Source organism: Nannospalax galili, unplaced genomic scaffold (genome assembly GCF_000622305.1).
Source record: "Nannospalax galili isolate Female #2095 unplaced genomic scaffold, S.galili_v1.0 scaffold136, whole genome shotgun sequence".
Taxonomy (NCBI): Eukaryota; Metazoa; Chordata; class Mammalia; order Rodentia; family Spalacidae; genus Nannospalax; species Nannospalax galili.
The window spans coordinates 4,914,253-4,935,047 of record NW_008340872.1 but is presented as its reverse complement, the minus strand read 5'-3'; the positions used below and the strand labels follow the sequence as shown (position 1 = coordinate 4,935,047).

The 20,795-nt window shown below is 42.1% G+C and overlaps 1 protein-coding gene across 4 annotated transcripts in view; it reads right to left on the bottom strand.

Annotated features, from left to right (window-relative positions):
• Positions 1-13,183, bottom strand: part of Scaf4 (SR-related CTD associated factor 4) — a 65,492-nt gene extending 52,309 nt beyond the window's left edge. For all 4 annotated transcript variants that reach the window (XM_008835984.3, XM_008835985.3, XM_008835986.3 and 1 more), the window contains exon 1: positions 12,892-13,183. In XM_008835984.3, the coding sequence (XP_008834206.1) occupies positions 12,892-12,921 (30 nt within the window). In that variant the 5' untranslated portion in view covers positions 12,922-13,183. The remainder of the gene's footprint in view (positions 1-12,891) is intronic.
• Positions 13,184-20,795: the final 7,612 nt, after the last annotated feature.

Sequence of the window (20,795 nt, the reverse complement as noted above, 5' to 3'; positions counted from 1 at the left end):
GCACTCACTTCTAGAACTATTAGAAGGGTACTTAGGTGCCTTCTTACCTAGCACTTCATCTTATGCCTTTAATGTGTGATTTAAGGAGTGTTTCAGGTAAATACTTTTCCTTATATTCCACTGCAATGTGAACATCAAACAAGCACTCCTATGTCACTCTCTTTAGTATTCTCCTAAAGCAGAATACTGCTTCAGAGTTAATCACGTAAAGACAGCCAAGTGAGGGCCTTCGAGATGGCTCAGTGGGTAAAAGCGCTTGCTGCAAGTCTGAAGGCTGAATTTGATCCTCCACACGTGTGCCATGACATACTTTTCCCCTAAACATAATTTTAAGAGACAGGAAGAGACAGTAAAAGCAAAAAAAGCACAGAGAGCTCAATTAACAAAGGAAATACTAATAAACATTAAATCAAAGCGCAACCTTGCCAAAAAAGCATAAATTAACGGGACACAATTCATTCACCTAGCTGGTATGAATGGGGATCAGCATAAGCAAAACTACTCTGCTGATGAGACCTAGCTGACAAGTTTTAATTCCTCAGAGAAATTTGAAGTTATAGTAACATGACTAAAAGAGGTCCCTAACTTCCAACTAATTCTACTAGAAATATACTTAAGGCAAATCTGATGCTCTCAAATTTTTCACAATTTCTATTCACAAAGTAAACAGAATTAATTTCATATTACACCTGGGTAACACAGTGAGACTTTTTTTTTTTTTAAATTCTAAACAGGCCAGGCGTGGTGGCGCACACCTTTAATTCCAGCACTCAGGAGGCAGACGCAGGCGGATCTCTGTGAGTTGAAGGCCAGCCTGGTCTACATAGTGAGTTCCAGGACAGCAGGGGCTACAGGGAGACCCTGTCTCAAAAAGCCCCCCCCCCCCAAAAAAAAACAAGCAGGAGAGGGAAAATACTAAAATACTCCAAATGTATATTATTTGCTGGGATTGTTTTATTTCCCTTTCATTTTCTAATTTAAATTTACCTAACTTGTATCTAGCTTATAAAGAGTTAAAACTCATGGACTTAAAAACAAACTTTAATTTGGGTCTAAGATACAAAAATACATCTTCTCTAACTTACTTTCTTTTTCTTTGAGACAAGGTCTAGCCTTGAGGTTGGCCTCAAACTAAAGTTCTTCCTGCCTCAGCCTGAGTGCTAGGGTACAGGTGTGTGCTAGCATGCCTGCCTTCCAGCTTCTGATAAATGTAATGGTTTAAAAAAAAAAAAAAGAACACGGCTACATAGACTCATCAGTAACTGGTATGACTTGCCTATAGTTAAGCCCTGTTTAATAGTCTAGTTTTGTGGGTGCTGCTGGGAAATGAACCTAGAACCTTATACAAGCTAGGCACATGTCTTACACTGAGCTATATATATATTCCCAGCTCTTCTAGCAAATCTTTTAAACTTTTAAAAATTACAAACAAAATTTTAAATAGTATTTTTAAATTCCCTCTTAGAATCCTTACAAAGGTCCTTGTGGATATAAAATCCCAATATAGGAAATTACTGATAGTTTATTCCAATGTAATTGCTATTTATTTTTTGGAGTCAATTCTTTGCTTAGATAAAGGTCTAGCATCAACATGAAATTTTTTTTTTTTTGAGACAGGGTCTTAATATGTAGACCAGGCTGGCCCCAAGCTCAGAGTCACCTGTCTCTGCCTTCCTAGTACTGGGATTAAAGGCATGGGCCACCATAGTTCTATTTTTAAAGTAAAATAAATTTCCAGGTTTTTAAAACAAGTCAGGGAAAAGATACTGTGTCATTTCCCTGTTACTACTGAGCAATACCTTTAATTCTTCCCCTCATTTCCCTTTCTTCACCACCTCCTCTCTTCTAGATACTGGAGGTCAACTCTAGTGTCTCCATATTAGGCAAGTACTCTATATCACTGAGCTATGCCAGCCTGAGGTTTTCAAATACTACAAAAATTTTCCATCTTATTTCTTTACAAAAACCCATGCTTCAAATTTTTACAAGTTTCAAAGCAGATACTTTTACAAGCAACACAGCTACATATAAATTCAAGGGTCAGAAAACCCTTCCATTTTCTTCCTAAATTTCCTTCCACTACCTCATTTTTCCATAAACGCACCAACTTTTCTAATTCCAAAGCTGAAACATTTTATAAAATGAACATAAACAAACATGAAAATTAGTTATTAAATATGAAATAATTTTTAGGTTAACTCATATTTCTTTTAAAAAATATTTATTTTATGTATGAGTGTAAGTGCACCTGTGTTATGCAATGCAAGGTCAGAAGAGGGCATCAGAAGAGATCCCCTGGAACTGGAGTTACGGAAAGTAGTTGGCTACCATTTGGGTGCTGGGGATCAAATCTGGGTGCTCTGCAGAGCAACCAGTGCTCCTAATGGCTGAGCCATCTCTCCAGCCTGGTTTACTCATATATTTCTACATGCATTAAAAACACAGTATAGTCGGACCAGGTGTGATGTCACACCCCTTTAATCCTAGTACTTAGGAGACAGAAGCAGGCATTTTTGTTAGCCTGGGACTAGCATGATCTATATTGCAAGTTCCAGGCCAGTCAGAGCTGTGTAGTAAGAGCCCATCTCAAACCCAGTATAGTAACATGACAACATGAATCTGCATTATTTCTGTGCTTTAGTTCCATTTCATTACCAAGCCCAAATCCTGTTACTATTTGAGGCTGACAGAAATAATTTCTGATGATTGAGGCCCCAATTGGTATTTCATTTTGGAGAATCTTCCCTGGACTCAATTTTTTCACTTGAGAACCAAGTAGCATTTCCCTCACAGTTCAGCCACAGGGCCCCTCCCCCCCGCCTTTTCCATTCCTTACCTCCATTTTGGGTCACTGAACTGCAGTCAATTCATAACTCCTTTCACTTGCTCAAGAAATATGTCAGGAGGCGATTTTAAGAAATGTCAATGCTTGGGGTTGGCAGGATGGTTCAGGGGGTAAAGATACTTGTCCCCCAAGTTTGGTGACCTGAGCAGATCCCCAGACACACAAAAAAAGGTAGGAGGAGAGTCAACTCCAAAAAGTTGGCTTCTGACCTCCACACAACACTGTGGCACATGCTCTCATCCCATCACACACACAATTAATTAAGTATATACAAATAATAAGTATTTATTTTTAAGAGAAATGTCAATGTTTTATTCACACCATTGCTCTAAGTTTGACTAATGCAGGGGCCAGATTTCATGATCAGTTTTATTATTATGCTTCACTGATAAGCTTTGTCTCCTTGGAATTTCCTATGAAGAAACAGTTTTGTGAAATATTTCCTCTGAGACTTCAGTAGAGGAGTAAAAACAAAAACAAAACAAAACAAAACAAAACAAAGACTTGATTCCAGATGTTAAAAGTCACTTTACTGGGAGAAAAATAATTTTTTTTTTTTTTTTTTTTTTTTTAGCATTTAGACAGATATACAACACCTAACTCATTAATTACAGCATCTGGGCTGTTATTTAATGAGCAATCGCAAATTATCTTCCTGTTTTTCTGTGAACTGTCTCTGCTGAATAACTAACTCCTTTAAATACCTTATTAAAAGGTATCTTCTGAATAAACCTTTGACTCAGAATCAACAAAGTCACACACAGCTATGACTGGATATTGTTTTTAACCTGACAAGTAGATAAAACACAAAACAGTAAAATGATGTATTACAACCTAATATTTTTTGTATTCATATCACAAAACTCACCCTTTCAAAATGTACAATTCACTGTTTTAGAGTATTTAAAGCTGTATATCAATACTTGTTAACTTTCAGATATTTTTACCACCCTAAAAAGATTTCTAGACCTATTAGCAATACTTCCACACTCCCCAAACCCCACCCCCCAAACTACTAACTTTTGTTTCTTTGGATCTGCCTATTTAGAACTATTAAAAAACTAACTTTTTGAGGTTTTATTAACTATAAAATCTATCCTTGTATTTGTTAAGTTGTAAACGGTGAGGGGCCTTTATATAAATTTGGACACCACTACAAAATAGTGGGGCATACTTGGAATTTCAACACTTCAGAAGCAGAGGCAGGAATATTGCTCCAAGTCTGAGAGTGGTTTGGGCAACATAGTGAGCTACATGCCATCAAGAACTACAAAGACGACGCTCCAACCAAGGAGAGAGAAAAGATATAGCAATATGTTTCTACAGCTTAGGTATCGCGGATTTCTTGGCAGCTCCTAGAATGAATCAGGTGGTATCTATCCACTTTAAAAGTGTTGGCCACGTTCACGTGCATGCATGTAAAGGCTAGAAGAGGACATTGGGTTTCTTTCTCCATTGCTCTCCACCTTACTTTCCGAGAAAAGCCTCTCCCACTCCTTCAAGACTAGCTGGCCAGCAAGCTCTGAGGATCCTGCTGTCTCTGCCTCCCCAGTGGTCAAGCCCACCCTTTACTGTGAGTGCTAGGGATCCGAATTCAGGTGCTCATGCTTGTGCAGCAAGCACTTTACTGACTGAGCCATCTCCTCAGCCCCAGCCATTAATTTTAATACTATTTTGTTTTCTAAAGAGTTAAAAGGCACATTACACTAAATTTGTATGTAAGTTTTTTCTTTAGACAGGTATTATCATTTTGCTTCAGCCAAAACTTAGATCTGAGAAAGTTACAAGGACAAAGCAAAGTAGAAACCTTATGATAAAGTACATGAAGACATCCTGGAGACCGTGCAGGGGGAGATTACAGACTACAGTTGATCCGCTACTGCACCAACACAATGGTATACTTTAGACTGGGGCCATGACACCCAGAGCGAGCAGTAAGAGGATGAACTGGTTGAAAAGTCTATATACAATGAAACTTTTAGTTTGTTTTTACTTATTAAACACTTCGATGAACATCAGGAACTAAATATTTTCCCTCACCCTAGTATCTTGTTAGCCAAATCGCTAAGTCCACACTGCAGTGGTTACTGCTGAGTTTAAACAACATTTAAATGCTAAATCTGCACATGGCCTTTCATATGAATCCACTGAGTAGAAGTTCATCAGGAAATACTTCCCCACCCCAAGTTGGTCAGTTACAACACATGTAGAGTCCCTACATGTGTTTCTATCCAAAGCAACTTACAGCCTAGCTGAGGGTTCTTGGGTTCTGTCTCCCATCTTGTACTCCTGTGGTTGAACAATATATTCAAAATACAGCAGTTCAATGCATTTTTCCCGCCTTGAGATTATTTTTCTAATACTGATATTTACAAAGGGCCAGAATCAGCTTTGAACAAATGTATAGAATATAAAACTTTAAAACCAAAGACCTGTGAACCACAGCTATGCAAAATACCATTACTATATGACAAATACTAAGGAAGCAGAAACTTATATAGAATCAAAGTGGTTAACAAATATAGTACAGAAACACACTTTGGCTTTGTAGGTAAAAACCACAGTAGTGAATTAAAATTGTGTGTATGATAATACACGTGGAGGTTAGAGGACAACTCTGTAGAATCTGCTCTCTCCTTACACCTTCACATGGGTTCCAGAGATTGAACTCAGGCTTGTATAGCAAATGTTATTACCTACTGAACCATCTTACCTGCCCTTACAGTGAAACTTTCTGATCAAGATGGTAAGTGACACTAAAATCAGACAGTATTAATTTATTGTGAAGTAGGCTTTTCATAAATTCCTGCGAGACACAACCAGGGACTTCCTATTTGTATACCTGCTACAGGATGTACAACTTTGTAACTAAAATTAAGGGTATAGACTGGTAAGTGCAACTGAAATCACCAAATTCACAGGAAAATGGATGGATCAAGAAAGTGTATTGGGTGAAGCCACCATCTCAGAAAGTAAAAAAAAAAAAAAAAAAAAGTGTTTTTCCTCATTTGTGGATCCTAGCCTATAATGTATACACATATATATGCAAACGCATGTGTACGTATACGTCATATTTAGAAACAAGAAAGTTTTTTTTAAAGCACAGTTTTCACGATAGCTGTGTGAATTCAATTTTCTGATTACTGAAGTAGCAAGAACTGTTTTTGCGTTCTGTAAGAATCCAGTATGTGTTCTATCTTTGAGGCAACTGATTGTGAAAAGGTGGGCTTTCTTTTTAATTTCATTGATCATTAGTGCTACAGAATTATGACTAGTCACTGAATTTTTTTAAAAAGTAACTGTCCTTGAACACAAGTATATGAAGATCAAGTTTAGTCATCATTGATTAATCAAGCTTAAAGCTTGAAAAGAAACTGGAATACTATTACCAACACAGTAAATTTCAGCATTTTTAAAAAAGCTTATTTAGAATTACCAACTACCCCCACATACACACACTGTGATACTAATTTGTAATTGGTGTGGTTCTATGTATGTGTATCAAGTTATAATTTCTGCTCGGTGTGGTGGCTTACACCTTTAATCCCAGCACTCAGGAGGCAGAGGCAGGCAGACCTCCTTGAGTTCAAAGCCAGCCTGGTCTACATAGTGAGTTCCAGGCCAGCTGGGGCTACAGGAAGACCCTGTTTCAGAAAAGACCCCCAAAATAATTTCTTTCCTGCACCCCCCCCGGGGGGGGGGGCTAGAACTCGCTGCGCAGACCAGGCTGGCCAGGAACTCACAGAGATTCATCTGTCTCTGCTTCTAGAATGCTAGGATCAAAGGCATGCACCACATGTCCAGTGCTTTTCTGGTCATTTTTACCCAATTAGTGATTTTAAAAATGATTTTGTTAAAAGGAGTTATGACTGAAAAAACATCTGTACTGTTATCAAATAGCTGTGCCACTGCTCTATGGTCAGCTCTGAGATTATTGACACATGAGGATTCACATTAAGACTGTCTTATTACCCAAACACAAATTACAACTTTCAAGAGATATTTGGATGGCTGTCCATTTTTACAGATTCCTGCTGTCCACACTCACTCCCATCATAAACCTTAGCTTCTAATTCCTACTTGCTTCCCTTAGTTGGCTTTTAGATGAATCTAATACAGTGTCACATTGAAATATCAATATATTTATCTCTACACGAACAGTAAGAGAACTATAAGGCAATGAAATGTAATCAGTAAACCTCACAAACATCAAACAGAGTGGTCAGAGTGTAACAAACTAGTTTGTGAGATTGCCCCATGTTCTCAAAAGAAAAACCCAGCAGTCCAGTATCAACTGATCTTAACACAGAAATGCAGCCATGTCTCTCCTAGTCTGAGCTCTCAATGGGTCATGCGACAGCCTATCCTAATGCACATTTATTGCTCATCTTACCTTTTCCATGGTTCAAGAAAAATCAATCACCTACAATTACCAAAAAGGTGAAGTAGTTAAAATGTAAGCTGCTTGCTCCATACCTGCTAACAGAATGTAGTTCAAAAATTTATTAGGAGCTGGAGAAATGGCTCAGCAGTTAAGATACCTGCTGTTCTTCCAGAGGACTTGGGTTTGGTTCCCAGTACCCACTAGGCAGCTAACAACTGTAACTCCACTTCCAGGGGATCCAACACTCTTCTGACCTCTGCAGGGCACTGCATGAAACTATGCACTTACATACATGCAGGCAAAACACTCATACACATAAAATACAAATAATAAAAAAAAATCTTATCATTAAACTTGTATACTAGCATGCCCCACTTTTGTAAAAAAAAAAAAAAAGTTCCTACTGTGCCAGCAAGGTTTATTTAAAATGAGGTTTAAATGGGTGCATACAAAAGCAACCTAAAATGCTTAAGTAAATTGTATTTATGCTACATGGCAGAGAACAAATTTGTATCTGGTTTTAAACCACCATTTTGTCAATTTCCTATCATTCAGGTACAGTTAGTTTATTCTCAATTCTGCATTACAGTATTTGTAAACCAAACTTTTCCATTACTCTTAAATTGACCTCTAAATCAATTTACTATTTATATAGATAACTTTTTCTGAAACAAAATACTAGACAAAACAACAGATTAAAGAGGTATATATGTTTACCAAGACTATTAGGGATAAATGCTGTTAAGAAAAGCTTTAAAGAGCCAGACTTACTTCACTCAGTATAAAGCCAGATTTAACTGTTGTCAGAGGGTAAGAACTCCCTGAGAGTTAAGAACAAAAGAAAACTGTGTAACTAACACAGTATGAACTCCTGAGATAACAGCCCTGCATGGTCAAGTGCTCAAGTTGTATGTGTCCCTTCCATAAAATAAGAACATTTTGAACTCTTTTTCTCATTTTTTAAACAGACCTCCCAAAAAAGACTGGTCAAAAACAAAAGATTAATAATGCTGGTTAAAAAACATGAATATCCTCATCAGATGATCTAAACTTTAGGAACATGACTAGCAACCAACAGGTAGAACATAAAACAATTTACAGTGAAAACAGGAAGGGGCATAATAAGCTCCCGACTAGTAAGTAGAATTTGACGCCTTTCAGGATACCATAGTGAGGAGGCAAGACTGACAGAGCTGAACAAAAGTACCAACATCAATTATACATTAAGCATTCATTAAGCTTAATTTATGTCTGATTTTAAAGACAAAGTTAGAGTACTAAACACTTATTTCCTTCCTTCACTGCAAAGCAGCATTATATGCTCACTATAGATCAGTGCCCAATTCTCAGAAAGTGGTGGTCTGTGAGTTCAAAACTGTGTTCACATTAATACCTGAAGAGATTCCTTCCCTTTCCTTTCATTCATTTTCTCAAAAGCACACAACTGCTTTCTGAAAGCTAACATACATTACTCAAGAGACTGAATGGAAAAAGCAGATACCATGATTCAAGTTTCATTCAATCACAGCTCAAAGGAGATTTGAAAAACTCTAAAACAAAGAGGCTCTTCGTCTGGGGGGGGGTACTGTTTCTCATAATGAATTCACACATTTTTAGTTTAAATTTTGAATACATACACAGATACAAAGTTCTCTGAGGCCCTTAATTTTTATGAATCTAAAGGGGTCAAAATGGGAGTTTGGAAACAGCTGTCAGACAGAATGTATACAAGAACATGTTTGACAAAGTTTATTGCAGTTCATCAACAAAAAAGGAATGAAATCTTTGCAGTATTAATGTTTGAATTTTTTAAAAGCACATTTAGGATATGTATAAGAAACAAGTTATGTACATTAAACGTAGACTGTATTTTTACAGGGCTCAGAGATGACCAGCAATTCACCATTTGATTGCCTTTGTTGGAAGAGTGCAGATGAGTGCAAAAGGAACCATTTTTTTTTTTAAATTAAGCACTAAAAAATAGTAACAATTATCCTTTGCTGTTTTTTAAAAGACTGGTGAAAGGCTACAAGCAGGATGGATTTAAAAATCTTTAACTTTTATTCTTTCCACCAACTTTACCAAAACACCAACCGTTTCACATTAAGGTCTGTCTCCACGCAGAGCGGAACACAGCTCTGGCCATAACTGACCTGCTTTTTCCCACTCATGTTCTCATCTTTCTCAAGACTTTACACAGTGCCTTTGACAAACACCAAGTTAATGAGTGCCTTTAAGACTTCACTTTTCTTCTTTTCCTTCTGTATGAGACAGACTTCTTTTACATTTATTCCTAATCTGTCCTTTCCCCTTTAGCTCCAATTTTCATCTGAGTTAACGGTCACATGCTGCTGTAAACTGTTTCCCCATATTCTCTTGCCTGAAAATGCTCATCTCTATTTTCACCTAGCAGAGATAAGAGACTGAACACTACTCAAAACTGCAATCTTTCAGGGTCTACTGAAGAAACTTATGACTGCTTATCCTTTGTACTAGTATACTTGTTAATTTCTGTCCCTTCCCTTCACCCATAAAACAACTTTTTCCTCACTCAAACCAAACCACCAAAGACTACTATTTGACCTCTGATTTCCTTATCCTCTATCACCATTCAACCCTAAGCTTTAAATTCTACTGCTCTTGTTTCAGTGGCCTTTTCTTTAAGCTGTTGACCACTCCCTTAATATTATACAAAAATTATATTTGGGCAGCAATTAAGTTGGAGAGATCTGCATTCAACTCCCTGCTCTGCCATTACTTAGTAATGTGCCCTTGGGTGAATTATTATTTAACTTCTTTGAAAATCAGCCTCTCCACCTATACGTAATTGGATGCTTGGGCAAGGCTGTAGGAAGACTTATCTGTTAAACTAGACATGAATGTATAAAGCACTGAACATGGGCAAAGAGACTCTATTAAGTATTCTTTTTCTCCCCCTCTGAATTTTCCCTAGGACCCACCTGGGAGTACCTCTATGTCTTGGCTGCTTCCAAGTCTGAATACTACATGTCCAACTGCTTGCCAAAAATATCCACATGATTATTCCACATATAACTGTAACTTAACCTGTTCCAAAAAACAAACACATTTTCTTCTCCACTAAACATACTTTAGCTGATGGACTCATGTTAATGGTATCATTACTGCCTCAGCATAGATGCTGCAGTGACAAAAAGGGCCTATGAATCTATCAGGCACAAAGGTACATGGATCCCTTTGGCCCACATCCTCCCATGCTGCTCCTGAACTGAACTAGCCTTCCATGTTCAGGCTTTACTCACCTTCCCTCCTTCAGTCTCCAGCCTGCTAACAGTTCCAAGTCTCCCACACCACACCACTACAAACTAAGCAGCAGCAGTCTTGTTATCCCACTACTTAAAACTTTCAATGTTTATTCCATAGACTAAGAATGAAACTCAAATACATTAGATACACAGGAAATTTGTCTCTGTCCAAACCTCACTTTCCAATAGCTCCCAGAATCAAACTACCACTCAAGTTTTCAGCCCTCCTGCCCTTTGAAACTGCTCTTACATTCTTTGAAATCCTAAAACTGACACCTTCTCAGTCCAAGTTTTCACCCACAATCCATGGTCACCCCACAGCACACACAAAAAGCCCAAAGGAAACTGTCCCTTCATAGATTAAAGTTTTATCAGGTTAGACTCCCAGGTGAAAGAGACCCTTTCTACAGTGTTCAGGAGTTAAACTGAATAAACATTCAGAGTTGTGAAAAGACTGGCTCTCTGGGAGATTAAGGTTACAAAGACCTTATTAGTAGCAATGTTTTATGAATTCGAGAAATAGTTGATAATAAGCACTACAAATCAAGCAGGCACAAGAACATGAACTTTAATTTGCAATCTGGCAGAAGCGAGCTGGCAATGGCAATACACCTAATAAACACAGCTTCAAGTTCATACAGACTAGGGCTAAAAGGAAAAGGAGCTGTAAGACACCTGTGTATTTTAAACTGTTCCCCCTTCTCAAGAAGTCAAAAAACCATCGCTAATTTTGGCATTTCAAAGTAATAACTACTGAGTGCAGCTGTAGGGTTAATACTGAGTACTTGAGCAACGTGGTTAATGTCAACTTCCACAGTACCTGCCATCAGGATTAAATACGGCGGCCTTTAAAAATATTCTAAAAACCCTCCTTTGTGTTCACTAAAAACATCCAAGTTAGTTTTCATCTTGGGAGAAGATGCACTTGAAATCTTTTAACAATTGTGCATCTGTGCAGGTCCTCATTCATTCAAGAACTACTTGCCAGGCACCTGAGATGGGTGGGAGGGGCAAAAAACTGCCCTCTGGGAGGCAAATATCTCACAGAATTCTACAAAGTTGAACTCTGAAATATTTAAGGCATTATTTAAAAATTTCTGGCAACTAAAATTGAGGAAATATCATTTGCATTTCAAATATGATTTGAAAATCACTACTGAACTTTTCATTTCACTGTCCAATGCCAGTTGCAATTACTACAGTCTGTGGAGACATGTACTCAGCAGTTGACAAAAAGTAGGTTTTATGGTAACCTGTACAGCAACAAATAATCTCAACTGCAGGGCTAACTGGAGGGTTCCCTAATATGGCACTAAAATTCTCAAGGATTAACACTCTAATTCTATTCCAAGTCGAACCACAAAAAAAATCTCCTGGTGAGATGCAGCAAGTTCTGACACTATATCCACACATGCCAAGCATCTCATTTCTTCAAGGCTGGTTATCTTTGGTATTTGAAAAGGGAAACATCATCCAACTCAATCCACAATAGTTTCCAGTCTGTAACTGCGTTTTAAAGCATCAATGGTCGTCTCCTCCTCCCAAATCGATTCTGATAAATAAGGTGGCATGGACTTTATGCTCCAAAAGCAGCACCTGGAACGATCAGAGATACAACTAGAGAGCTTTAAGGCGGCAGGCAGCTGTATTCCCGGTTTGGGGAGGTTTGCATATGGAACTGTTCCTGGAGAAGGGTACTAAGGATTCAAGTGTCTGGGGAGAAGGGTCCGAGGCTGGGGCTAGCTGAGACCCACGCCGGCTTTCTAGTGAACTAGGGCGGGGCAATCAAGTTAGCTCTCCCATTCAACTTTTAGGTGTCACGTAGGGGTAACGCAGCCTGGAGGGGGGGGGGTTACGTTCCGGCCTAGAAACGCTAAGGAACCAACCCTCTGCGCCTCCGTTCACCTCCCTTTCGCAAGTGTGTGATTCCAGCAGGCGGGGGATGGAGGGTGGACACCCTAACTCCCCGCGAGCCGGGATCAAAGTCCAACGGCCGACGCGCCGCGGCCTAAGCAACAGGAGAGCCGAGGCCCCACGACCCGAAGGAGCTCCCGCCCCCGAGCCCGCCCGCCCTGCGATTCGGCCCCTGACTGATCCCGGCCATGCCGGGCCGATAACGGGGTTGCGAGCCGAGAGCGCCGAAGAGCGGACCGGCGGGCCGGAAGGGGGCGAAAGGAGCGTCCCGGGTCGCCGGTGGGGGAGGGGAGCGGGGTCAGCCCCCCGGGGTGGCCGCGGCCAGTGCTCGGCCTCGGGCCGCTGGGCGCCCGCCCCGCAGGCCCGCAGCAGGAAGCGTCCCCACCTCGACTCCGCGCAACCCTCGGGCGGCGGGAGACGAGGCCCACCTCCCCCGCAGCAGCCCTGCCCAGAGCACCCCTCACCTCCTGGTTGAAGGCGTTGACGGCGTCCATGTTCGCGCTGCGGCGGCGGCGGCGGCGGCTCCGGGCCCGCCGGTCACACGGACCTCACGCCGCGACAGAGCGGGGCCGGGAGCCGGCAAGGCCTGGGGCGTGGGGGAGGGAGGACGGCTGGCGACGGGCGGCGCAGGCCGATAGGCCGGGCGGGAAGGGGCTGCGGCCGAGCGCGAGCAGAGGCGGCGGGGCCCTTCTCAGTCCCGCTCGCTGGAGCAGGTCAGGGACGCGGCGGCAGCGCGGGGCTCCAACATGTCCGTTTAGCGGTGGCGGCTGCGCTCTGCGTAGCGCTGACACGGTCCCCCGCGCCCTCACGCACTGGCCCACACTGGCCCGGCCGGCGAACGGGCGGGCCTCTCTCTCTCTCTCTCTCTCCTCTCTTTCGCCAGCAGGATGGCGGCAGCAGCCCGAGTGCACGCCGCGCGGGGAACCCTGGGACGGCTCGGGCCTCCAGCGTTTCCTGGGCCCGGCCCCGCCCACGCCCGCGCTAGGGCCCGCCCACGCCCCGCCCACTTTGGGCGGCCAGCGCCTGACGACACGACGTTGGGCGCTTTCCCGCCAGCGGCTGGCTAAGGCCAGGCGCGTTTATCCTGGTCTTCCGACTTGGCGAGCGCCGCAGAGCACAGGCTCCCGGATGCATGGTGCGCCGTGGTGTCCCGGGGACCTGTGCCCTGATGGGACGGCTGCCGCGAACAAAGGACGCGGGGTTTAACCTCGGCCCGCGTGGTGAGCGCTTACAGCGTCCTGACCGCACCGGGTATAGCTGTGCGACCCGGAGCACCGGTGCGGACACCCACGCGGTCCTGGAGGAGCGGATGCCGGAAACCCTGCCGTTGCTTTCCCCAACCCGGGTTGTTTCCTTTTCGGCGGAAGCGCTGCCCTGATTCACTTTCTTTGTGCCTTGCGCTGAGACCTAGTTGGTTGGGTGTGTGAAAGTGAAAGTTTTGTAGTGCAGTGCAGTGGGCAGGCACATGAGCACGTGGTTATAAAAGCATGAGGCCGCAACACATCTCACTAGAAGTTTAGGAAGACTTCCTGAAATGGCATCCTGAGCTAAAAGAATTAGAGAAAGGGTGGTGGGGTTTATGACTGGAAAAGAATGGGTTTAAGGGAATAATCACCTTCCATGTGCCAGGGGCCACAAGATATGCAGTTCTGTTATTTAATTTCCAGGACAGCCTTCTGTTGTCAGTGCCTGTCAGTAATGTTCTCACTTTAATAGTTGAGAGAGTGAAGCGTCAGTTAACATAACCAAGTCACAGCTGAATAATTTCCTTTGGGAGTTCCTGGCGTTTGAGTTGCCCCTTGGATAGGGTGTCCAGGATGCAGTTGGGTAAACACGTGGAATTGAGAGAGATGGATAGGAGAAGGTAGAGAGCTGGCAGTTACTCGTGCACGCTGATGGGGGCAGCTAAAATAGGGTAGACCAGGAGCACAGGTGTTCTAAGAACAAGAAGTGGAGAGTAAAACGGTAGAAAAGTTCTGAAGCTTGATCAGACCTGTCCATTGCTGAAGGTTCAAGTCCAGTGAGGTAAGAATTTAAAAGTACCACGGTGGGATAACTGGTTAACAACAATTAGTAGCAAATTTCAAATTAGCCAGTACAGAGGATTTTGAGCATATTCCCCATGGAAAGAAATGCTAAAGGCCCATTTGCCTTGATCTAATCATTATGCATTGTCTATGTTGCAAGCTGAAAGCTGGAGGAGCAGAGCCATCTAGATCCTTTAGAAATTCAGACATCAGACACGGAGGTACAGGATTTAGTGTTTGCCCTGCTGCTTTTCAGCCTTGCTTTGGCCCAGTATTTCCTCGCTATGTCTCCTGTTCTCCTTCCTTTTGGAATGAGAATGTACTCTGTGCCATTGTATGTTAGAGCTATGTAATTTGTCTTTTGAATTTATGGGGGTGTATAGTTAAACATTTTCTTGAGCTGGGTGTGGTGGCACATGCCTTTAATCCCATCACTTGGGAGGCAGAGGCAGGCAGATCTCTAAATTTGAGGCGAACCTGGTCTACCTAGCGAGTTCCAGGCCATCTGGGACTAGAGGGAGACCCTACCACAACAGATTTTCTTGAATACCAGGAGAGCCTGGATTTTTGAAGTGTTGAGACTGTTAAAGGCTATGGGGACTTTTTATTTGTCTTTGAGACAGGGTCTCAAAGTACTGAGATTAAAGGCATGTGCCACCACACCCAACCATGACTTTTTTTTTTTTTTTTTTTTTTAAAGCCAGGGCTCACTATGTAGCCCTGTAACCCTGGCTGGTGGGGAACTCACTATGTACATCAGGCTGGCCTCCATCTTACAAAGGTCCACCTGCCTCAGCCTCCTGAGTGCTGGGATTAAAGGTGTGTGCCACCATGACTAGTGTACTGTGTGGACTTTAAAAGTTGGAGTAAATGCATTTTGCATTATGATATGGCCAAGAGTGCATGGGAGCCAGGGAGTGTTAGTGTGGTGGTTTGAATGAGAAATGTTCCCCATAGGCACCTGTATTCGAATGTGTTGGCACCAAGTGGTGGCCCTGTTTGTGGAGGTTTAGGAGGTGTGGCCCTGAAGGTGGGTTTGAGAGTTGATAGCCCTGCCCCACTTTCAGCTTTCTCTCTCTCTGCTTCCTTTGGGGCTTGAAGATGTGAGTGCTCAGCTTCCTGCTCCAAGTGCCTCCTGACACTATAGACTTATCCCTTTGGAACCATAAGCCCAAATAAACTCTTCCTTTTATAAGCCTTGGTCATAGTGTTTTATCACAGCAACAGAAAACTAATACAGTATACAGGCACCAAAGTGCCACACTGTACCCTACAAATATGTCTAATTATATATCAGTTAAAAAGTAAAAAAACAAACAATTGGAAAGTGCTGAGTATGTTGGTTTAGCATCTAAAAACTCTTCTTACGTGTTAGCTAGAGAGAGGTGGGGGCAAAACTCAGCTGCTATGTATCATGGAGGGAGAAGGTAGGTAAGGAGAAATTTTATAGGCAAGTTGTGGAGACATCAGGAGAAAACACAGGATAAAGAGAAAGTTTATGTCTTTTAAAATGAGAGACATGGGGGCTGGAGAGATGGCCCAGTGGTTAAGAAGACTGACTGTTCTTGCAGAGGACCCAGGTTTGAATCCCAGCACCCACATGGCAGCTAAGAACTGTCCTAACTCCAGTTCCAGGGGATCTGACAGCCTCTTCTGTCCTCCTCGGGCATTGCACAACACGGGTGCGCTTACGTACATGCAGGCAATACATGCATACACATAAAATAAAAATAATAAATAACTGTCCGTAACTCCATTCCCAGGGGATCCGGCAGCTTCTTCTGACTCCCGCAGGCATTGCACGACACGGGTGCACTTACCTACAAGCAGGCAATACATGCATACACATAAAGTTTTTTTAAAAAATTTAAAAAAAATTAAAATGAGAGACATGAGCCAGGCATAGTAGTGCACACCTTTAATCCTGGCACTCCCGAGGCAGAGGCAGGTGGATCTCTGTGAGTACAAGGCCAGCCTGGTCTACATAGTGAGTTCCAGGTCAGCTGGGACTATAGGGAGACCTTGTCTCAAAAAGACCAGAGAGAGAGAGAGGTATTTACTTATTAAAGGAAAACCAAAATAGATCCTGTATTAATTTTCATTTTATAAGACAGTGTCTCCCTGTCGCCCCAGCTGGCTTGGAACTCACTATGTAGACCAAGCTGGTTTCAATCTCACAGAGATCTGCCTGCCTCTTCCTCTCAAGTGCCACCATGCCTGGCAATTTCCTTTTTCTTTTTTCTTCTTTTTTTTTTAATATTTTACTTATTATTTTATTTTATGTGTACGAGTGTTATGCCTGCATCAGGGAAATTGACTTGGCTATAGACACGTTTTGAGCTGGAGGCAGAAAGGCGCTTTTGGACTGGTGTTTTAAGGATTCGATGCACTGTAGCTCTTGGGCTACATAATGGTTATTGAATGAAAGAATGACAGTGAAAGGAAGAATGTTTTTGTGTACCAGCCTATTGAGAGTTTGCTATGTAAAGAGCAAGATTTTTTTTTAATTTTATTTATTTATTTATTTATTTATTTATTTATTTATTTATTTATTTGCTTTTTGGTCTTTTTGAGACAGGATCTCCCAGTAGCCCCAGCTGGCCTAGACCAGGATGGCCTCGAACTCAGAGATCTGTCTGCCAGTGCCTCCCGAGTACTGGGATTAAAGGCCTGCACCACCATGCCCAGCACAAGATTTGGTTTTAAGGATCCCTGTGTTTGAGGTAGGTAATGTAGACAGAGGGAATTATTTAGTGGAAAGGGTTGGTCAGTTTTATATTGACAGTATTTGGGAGGTCTTTAAACAAATTCTAAGCTGGTGGCACACACCTTTAATCCCACTTCTTGGGAGGCAGAGAGAGGTGGATCTCTGAGCTTGAGGCCAGCCTGGTCTACATAATAAGTTCCAGGGCTACATACTGAGACCCTGTCTCAAAACACAAGCAATAACCCAAGACACTGCAATTACTTGCAAACTTGCCTTCTCTCAAGGAACATGGATTTAAGGAGATTCGTTTGATTATAATGTGTGTGCAAAAATCCAAAGTCCTGGGAAATCATTGTAGACAAACTTGCATTTTTGAAAAGAGTAAATAGAATCAATAATCAGAGGTCAGAGACAATGAAATTGGGGTTACATTCTGGTCAGTTCTGTGCCTTTTGCCTATCAACTTATTTCCTTGAAAGGAATGCTGACTGCAATCCACAGGTGTGCTGAATATGCAGAGAAAGCGTCTCATTCCTAAAAGGCTCAAGAAACCATTTACAGACAAGATTCAAGAGCAAATGGTTCTCTCTAATGTTTTACTCCAGATGGGCCCCACCTGACTCTGTTTTGTGCCAACTTCTGCCTTCAAGCTCTTTATGCTGTTGCTTCCAAAAATGTGGAAGAATGGAAAGGGGGGAAGAAGAGCCAGGAACTCCAAGAAGAAAGAGCCCAGCAGCTTGAGCAGTGGGATTTTAGGGAATTTTTGTCTCTTTTTTCAGAAATTTCCAGAAGCCCACACAAGGAATGGGGTGGGGGAGAGCGAGAGAGCACCCACACAAGGTATGGAGACAGAGAGAACACTAAGGATTGAACCTTTGAACCTAGGGCCTGGCATATGCTAAGCACATGCTCTACCACTAAGTTACACCCCAAGCCAACATGTATTACTTAGGCATTCAGGAAGAGAAAGCTTTTTAAAAAGAGAAGTCAGAGCTAGGTGTAGTGGTGCAGGCTGGCATGTATATAAGTACACTTGTCATGCAATGCCTGTGGCGGCCAGAAGAGGGAATCAGTCCTCTGGAATTGGAGTTAAAGATGATTATTAGCTACCACATGGGTCTTGGGAACCGAACCAGGGTCCTCTGCAAAAGCAGCCAGTGCTCTTAGCTACTGAGCGGTCTTTCCAACCCCATAATTTCTGGGTTTTGCTTGCTTGCTTTTGTTTTTTTGAGATGGTGTCATGTTGTGTATCCCAGGAACTTGCAGCTCTCTACTCTCACCCTCTCAAGTACTGGGATTACAAGTAAGTGCTGTCACCCCCAGCCTGAGATTGAAAATACCCATCTTCTCTCTCTCTCTTTTTTTTGGGGGGGGATCTTTTTGAGACAGGGTCTCCCTGTAGCCCCAGCTGTCCAGGAACTCACTATGTAGACCAGTGGCTTTGAAATCTCACAGAGATCTGCCTGCCTCTGCCTCTTGAATGCTGAGATTAAAAGCATGCACCACCATGCCTAGCATAAATAATAAATCTTAAAAAAAAATAATAAGCTGGGCATAATGGCACATGATTTAATCTTGGCACTTGGGAAGCAGAGGCAGGTGGATGTCTGTGAGTTCAAGGCCAGCCCGGTCTACATAGTGAGTTCCAGGTCACCTGGGGTTTTTGAGACAGGGTCTCCCTGTAGCCCCAGCTGTCCAGGAACTCACTATGTAGACCAGGCTGGCTTTGAACTCACAGAGATCTGCCTACCTCTGCCTCCCAAGTGCTGGGATTAAAGGTGTGCCCCACCATGCCCAGCTCCATCTTCTCTTTTTAATTTTGTGTTCAGTCTAGGTAGAGATTTGCCTATTTTGTTGTTTTTCTTAAAAAAAAAAAAGACTTTTTAGTTCACTCTGTCATGTCTGCACTTTGTAGTCTTTGATTTTTTTTTCCCCACTCTTTCATTGTTTTCTTTCACTGCTTATTTTGTACTTTGCTTTTTTTCTAGTTTCTTTAGGTGGAAGCTTGGAACATTGATTTAATCCATTTTTTTCCTTTGGTAATATAAGAATTTTAAAGTAATTTTAGCTGGACGTGGTGGTGTACACCTTTAATCCCAGCACTCAGGAGGAAGAGGCAGGTGGAGCTCCTTGAGTTCAAGGTCAGCCTGGTCAACATAGTCAACGTAGTTCCAGGCCAGCTGGAGGTACAGGGAGACGCTGTCTCAAGAAAGACCAAAAAAAAAAAAAAAGTAATTTTACATATCAGGTTTTGATGTATTATGTCTCTACTTCAGTATTAACTTACATAATTAGTAATTTCCTTTGTGAATTCATCATTCATCTATGAGTTGTTTAGCAGTACATGCTTTAAATTCCAAATACTTAGTGTGGTGGTTTGAATGAGAAATGCCCTTGTAGACTCAAGTATTTGAACACTTGGTCTTCAGTTGATGGCGTGTTTGGGGAGGTTTGGGAGGTGCAGGCTTGCTAGAGAAAGCATGTCACTGGGGGTGGGCTTTGAGAGTTCATAGCCTTGCCCACTTCTAGTTCACTCTCTCTGCTTCTTGCCTGTGGATGGAGATGTGATACTGATGGAGATGTGATCACTCAGCTTCTTGCTCTAGCCACCTGCCACCATGCCCTCCCTGCTATTTTGGACCCTCTCTCTGGAAATATAAGCCAAAATAAACTCTTTCTTAAGCTGCCTTTGGCCATGGTATTTTATCACAGCAACACAAAAGTAACTAATACACTTGGAAATTTCTGAAATAGCTTCATGGGATTGATTACTAATTCCATTGTGATCAGAGTCTGGTTTCAATAATTTTATTCATTTAGTTTTTGGGTTCTTGTTTGTTTTGTTTTTTTGAGAGGGTCTCACTCTATAGTCCTGGCTGGCTTGGAACTTATTGTGAAGATCAGGCTGGCCCTGAACTCACAGAGATCCTCCTGTTTCTGCCTTCTGAGTCCTGGGATTAAAGGCATGTGGCACCATGACCAGCAATAATTTTAAATTTATTGGACTGTTTTATGGCCTATCTTATGGTCTATCCAGATAATCTATGTACACTTAGTTAGGGCTACTGGTTCAGCAATGTCACCTAGTTCACACTAGTTGGTAGCATTAATAATCTTCTCTATGTCTCTTTATTATCTGCCTACTTAATGTCAATCATCTGGAGAGGACATTTGATATCCCTTGCTCTGATTGTACATTTATTTCTCGTCTTAATTCTGCTTGTCTTTTGAAGCTTTGTTCTCAGGTACATAAAGTTGAGAAGTATTCATTCTCCTTGATGAACTGACCTCTTTATTGTTCAGAAAATTTCCTTTTTGTTTCTAGTAATATTCCTTATCCTAAAATCCATTCTGTTCGATATTTATATAGCCATCTTTCTTTCTTATAGTTTCTGTTTTGGGGGCTGGAGAGATGGCTCAGTGGTAAGAACAGGCACTGCTCTTGCAGAGGATTTCAAATTCAGTTCTCGGAGCCTACATTGGGTAGCTCACAATTGCCTGTAACTCTAAGTCTAAGGGATCTGAAGCTGTCTTCTGAAGGCACCCATACTCATGTGGCCACCCCCCCATATATGTACACACATAACTTAAAAATAATAAAATCAATCTTGATAGTTGGAGTTTGTACACTGTT